General features: G+C 39.6%; 1 protein-coding gene across 3 annotated transcripts in view; it reads left to right on the top strand.

Moving 5' to 3' along the window:
• LOC125028885 (RNA-binding protein 38-like) overlaps window positions 1–5,000 on the top strand; it is a 55,833-nt gene that overhangs the window by 19,998 nt on the left and 30,835 nt on the right. Inside the window, exon 2 of one of the 3 annotated variants that reach the window (XM_047618471.1) lies at window positions 3,001–3,177. The exons of 1 other annotated variant lie outside the window; for it this stretch is intronic. In XM_047618471.1, the coding sequence (XP_047474427.1) occupies window positions 3,001–3,138 (138 nt within the window). In that variant the 3' untranslated portion in view covers window positions 3,139–3,177. The remainder of the gene's footprint in view (window positions 1–3,000; window positions 3,178–5,000) is intronic. One more of the 3 variants, XM_047618472.1, reaches the window with a different exon arrangement.

The following is a 5,000-nucleotide window of genomic DNA, read 5'->3' as shown; positions in this document are numbered from 1 at the left end:
GTTGGATTCCGTCGCCATCTTGTTGCGTTCTCGGGGGGGAGCTTAAGGGGCAAGGGGGGGGGGGGGGGTGAGAGGGGGGGGGGCTTAGAACGAGGGAATTGAGGAATTGATGAAAACCTTTACTTCTCCGTTTGGTAATTGTCGTTATTTGCGATTTATTGGTGCGTGTGCATGTAGACGGCGTAACAATGGCCGAGATTCAGTGGGAGAGATCAGCTGAGAAGCCGCGACGCCATCTTGCGTTGGGGAATCACAAACCAACTCGTCAGCCAGATTTTAAGATTTTGTTTCGATTCACAGAATTGCACACAAGCGTAGTTCTTGGTGTGGGTGTGTATGTACGTGTGTACGTGTGCGTGCGTTTGGGTCTGTCTGCCGGAAGATCATTGCAAGAGATATCGCTCTAGAAACACGGAACGGAATTATACGAAAAAAAAAAAAATTCTCGCTGGTTTTGATTTCTTCTGTAAAATGGGAAGGTCTTGTACGTGTTATGGAAGGTTGAGATAGGTACATTAGGGCACACCTGTTCCCCTTTTCCTTCCCCTTCTTCCTCTTCCACTTCCTCTTTCCTTACCCTTACCCTTCCCCTTCCCCTTCCCCTTCCCCTTCCCCTTCCCCTTCCCCTTCACCACCCCACCCCCTCCTCTCCCCTTACCTTCGTGCTATCTCGCAGATCTTCCAATATACGCAGCTGGGACCAACACACGCCTCTCTCTCTCTCTCTCTCTCTCTCTCTCTCTCTCTCTCTCTCTCTCTCTCTCTCTCTCTCTCTCTCTCTCTCTCTCTCTCTCTCTCAGACACACACACACACACACACACACACACACACACACACACACACACACACACACACACACACACACACACACACACACACACACACACACACACACGCAAGCACATTCATACAGTGTACATAGACCACGTTCCTTGAGTCTGTACAAGCAAAGTTAGCAAAAAATCACACTTGTCACCCGCTGCGAAGATTTACCCGCGATCGCCAAGGGTAGAAATATTAACACTGAAATGAGAGACAAGGATTGATAAATAAAACGAAGCGATGAAGGGAGGGAGATGGATAATTGATAGCGATAGGGAGGGAGGAGGGGAGATAGATAATTGATAACGACCAGGGAAATGAAGTATTTGATTGAAAGAGAAGAATAAAAAGAGGAAGGCGAGAGACTGAAAGAAAAAGAAAAAAGAAAAAAAGAGAAGGTCGGGAAGCGTGCGCGGGTTTGGTGTGAGATATGAGACGGTTATCACGCGCCTTGCGGTTGTGTGAAGGGGAGAATGAGAAGGACGGAAGAAGGGAGGGAGGAAGGGAGGAGGAGAGGGAGGGAGGAAGCGAGGGAGGGAGGGAGGGAGGGAGGGAGGGAGGGAGAAAGGGAGGAGGGGAGGGAGGGAGGAGGGGAGGAGGGGAGGGAGGGTGGAAGGGAATTGGGGAGGGGGAAGGGAGGAGGGGAGGGAGGGAGGAAGGAGGAAGGAAGGGAGGGAGGAAGGGAAGAGAAAGGGGATTGAGGAAAGGGAAGACGAGAGGAGGAAGCACTGGAAAACGGGTAATGAGGGAAGTCGGAAATGACAAGAACATGGAATAAGAAATAGGAGGGAAGGATGAAAAGGAGTTAGGGAGATAGTGAAAGGGGGGAAAAGGGAAAGGGAAGACTGGAATGGAAAGGAGAGAAAGAAACGAGGCGAGGAGAAAGTAGGAGCAAAGAAAAGGGGGGAGTAGGAGCAAGGAAAGGAAGCGAGAGCAAATGAAGGAAGAGAAGGAAGAGGGAAGGAGGAGAGGGCGGCGAAGCAGCGGCAGACGGGCGTGAAGAGAACCGCGTGCGTGACACTGCATACCGAAGAGCGTGATTGGCAGGAGTGACGAAGGAGGAAGGACAAGGGAAAGGGAGAATTATAGGAGGTGGGAAGAGACAGAGAACGAAGGACAAAGAGAAGGAGAGAGAGAGAGGGAGAGAAAGAGAAGGTGAGGAAATAAGGAGAAAGAGGGAAAAGGAAATTCAATAAATAAGCGAATGAGAAAAAGAAAGAACAAATTAAAAGAAAAGTTTCGGTAATAAACACAAAGCAACAGTGAGAAAGGAAGAGAAATGAAGTAAAAAAAAAAAAAAAAAACGAAAACAAAAACTAAAAAACACTGGACACTATATTAAGCTTGTTTATTGCAGATCTCAGTGCATCTTGCAATAAGAACAAAAACAAAGGAGGGTCAGGGCTTTTAAAGCATGGATTGTCTTATTCATTAACGCTTTTTTTGCCTATTTATTCTTACCACTTTTTTCATTTGTTTGTTTTTTTGTTTGTTTGCATGTGTGGTTATCTAAAAAAGAATAATTGTTGTGGACATTCTTAAATTCAATTTTTCCTGTATTTTTTTTTTTTTTTTTTTTTTTTTGCCTCTTATATGATTTGTCAAGAATGCTATATCATGATATAACTACATTTGTGATTCAATATTTTATTTGATCTTATTTTGCTGGTAATCTGTATTTCATTTTATTTTTTCTCTCTCAATACAAATTGACATAACTGACGCATTTAAATTATACATAAATATTTTTGGCTCCTGAATGACTTAAGATAAAGCAGAATTCCGAAACAGTAATGTGTGTGTGTATGTGTGTGTGTATGTGTGTGTGTGTGTGTGTGCGTGTGTGTGTTTGCGTGCGTGCGTGCGTGCGTGCTTGTGACAAATTCACCACCAGCCAATCAGGTTCCAAGCTGAGATGATGCTCCAGCCAATCAGCATTCAAGCAGGACCTTTAATGGATGTCTCCACACAGCTGTCCTCCAAGTGCTGTTTTGAGAATTCAGCCAGCCAGTGTCTCATTCTTCTTCTGTTCTCTCATTTCTAGCCTTTTATGTCTTCTCTTCTCCCTTCCCAAGCTTTCTTCTCTTGCTTTCTTTTCTGTCTTTCTCTTTCCATGTTGTTTTTTGACAATGTGTCTCGTCGTGAAACAAAAGAGTAACCCGCTTATTACCTTCTAGTCGTCGGCTGGTCCACTACCACCACAACCGTACCACCAACTACCACCACCTCCTCCACCACCACCAACCACATCTCCAACCACCAACCACATCTCCAACAAAAAGCTCGAAGCGTTAAAGCTCACTCGCCGAGGCTAAAATGAGCTCGGAAGTCTCACTCGTTGTAGACACGTGTAAGTAAGTACGGCATAGAAAACGGTTTTTTTTGTAAGTACCTCGGTTGCCCATGCAAAGAAAATGGGGTTCGTGACGTGAAGTTTGGAGACAGTTGTTGTTGTTTTTTTTATTCATTTATTTATTTTTTTTTTGTATTTTTTTTCATATGATTTTTTATTATTATTATTTTTTTTAATTTTTTTTTTTTTTTTTTTTTTTTGGTTTCTGCCAATGTGTGCTTTACTGTTTTTTTTTTCCTTGGCTTGGTGAATACTGATGTTTGGTAGGATTTTCTTTCCAATTAGTGTAGAGCCCCATTGGCTAACCCACCTCGGTTTGCCAGTGTTGTATATACGAGAATAATAAGCAATAGAACGATTGACCCCTCCTAAGATTTTTTTTTTTTTTTTTTTTTGAGAGTGGGGGACTTTGCCTGGATTTTCTCTATTTTTTCTTTTTTTTTTGAGATTGAGTTTCCGGTTGATTGTGATTTTATGATTATCTCTTTGTATCTCACTCTGTATTCGTTTGATTAAAACTTCTTACATTAGCTTTTCTTTCTCTCTCTCTCTCTCTCTTTCTTTTTTTTTCTCTTTTTTTTGTCTTACGAATGTGGGTGGACTTGAAACTGACTTTGATTTTGTTGTTGTTGAATTTATTCTCTCATTGCTTGTTATGACTTGATTAGTTGGAGGTATTACTATTATTATTATAAATATTCTCTCTTCTTCTTTTCCTTCTCCTTGTCCTTCTCCTTTTCCTTGTTTATTGTTCCTCCCCCTACGAGGACAACCAAACAATGTGTATATTTTTTTATCCTATATGTTGTATCTCTATGACATTAATATGCACATTTTTGGTAATAGTTTTTCGCCTAATATATATATATGTATATCTGTTTATACAGTTTTATTTATTGTTTTTCTTTTGATTATATTTGTGTAGCCTTGTGAGCCTTTTAAAGCTATTTGCCCTGCTTGGTGTGTCCTGAATTTTTGAATTTTGTTGTATTTCTGAGTTCTTGATTTTTTTTTTTTTTTTTTTTTTTTTTTTTTTTTTTTTTTTTTTGACTGATGGCTTTGTTTTCTTGAAGGTGAGATTGCGGTCGTGGAACATAAGGAAGTAAGATGCTAGTTTTATTTTTTCCTCTCTTGAAAATATACATATATTTTTTTTGCTGTGGTTGCTGGTGTGTATTTTTGCTCGTATTATGTATGTAACCTTTCAATAATGAAAAAATGGAACATCTTTTTTAAATTCTTCGTGATTATCTTTTTAAAATTCTTCGTGGAAAAAAATGTACGTATCTTTTTAAAATTCTTCGTGTAAGAGATATTTATGATAAGTGACTGATTTAGTTTTCCTTTCTCATAAAGTATATATAGGTAGTAATTATAAAGATGATTGTGAATTATGGGTTCAACGAAGGCTTAGATTTTTTAAAAATTAGATTATTAACGTGAAGATGAGGAAGACCAAAGCATATTTAGCTAGTCGATTTACAAAGAAATTCCATCGTTCAGTTTTTCTGAATATAAACGCGAGTTTTGGATCTAGATAAGATTAATCCGTTGTGATATAAAGACGTTTAATCATGACACGTTTCAGCAAGGGGTACACTCAAGGTGCTTAATATTAGCGTGAAATAGTAATCGTTTTGATCTGTGATTTTTTTTCGTTGATTAGAAAACTTTATATAAATTCTTTCTTATATCTTGCCAGAAAAAAAAATATATAACCTCAGATTTATTAGTGTTGTTAATATTACTATATTTTATTCGACGTGGTGATGCCAGTATTTTTTTTAAGAAACTTCGAAAGTAAAAGAAATATGTATATATATC

Source organism: Penaeus chinensis, chromosome 9 (assembly GCF_019202785.1).
Source record: "Penaeus chinensis breed Huanghai No. 1 chromosome 9, ASM1920278v2, whole genome shotgun sequence".
In the NCBI taxonomy this organism is placed as follows: domain Eukaryota; kingdom Metazoa; phylum Arthropoda; class Malacostraca; order Decapoda; family Penaeidae; genus Penaeus; species Penaeus chinensis.
Note: the sequence above shows the minus strand (reverse complement) of the source record. Positions and strands in the feature narration are given on the sequence as shown.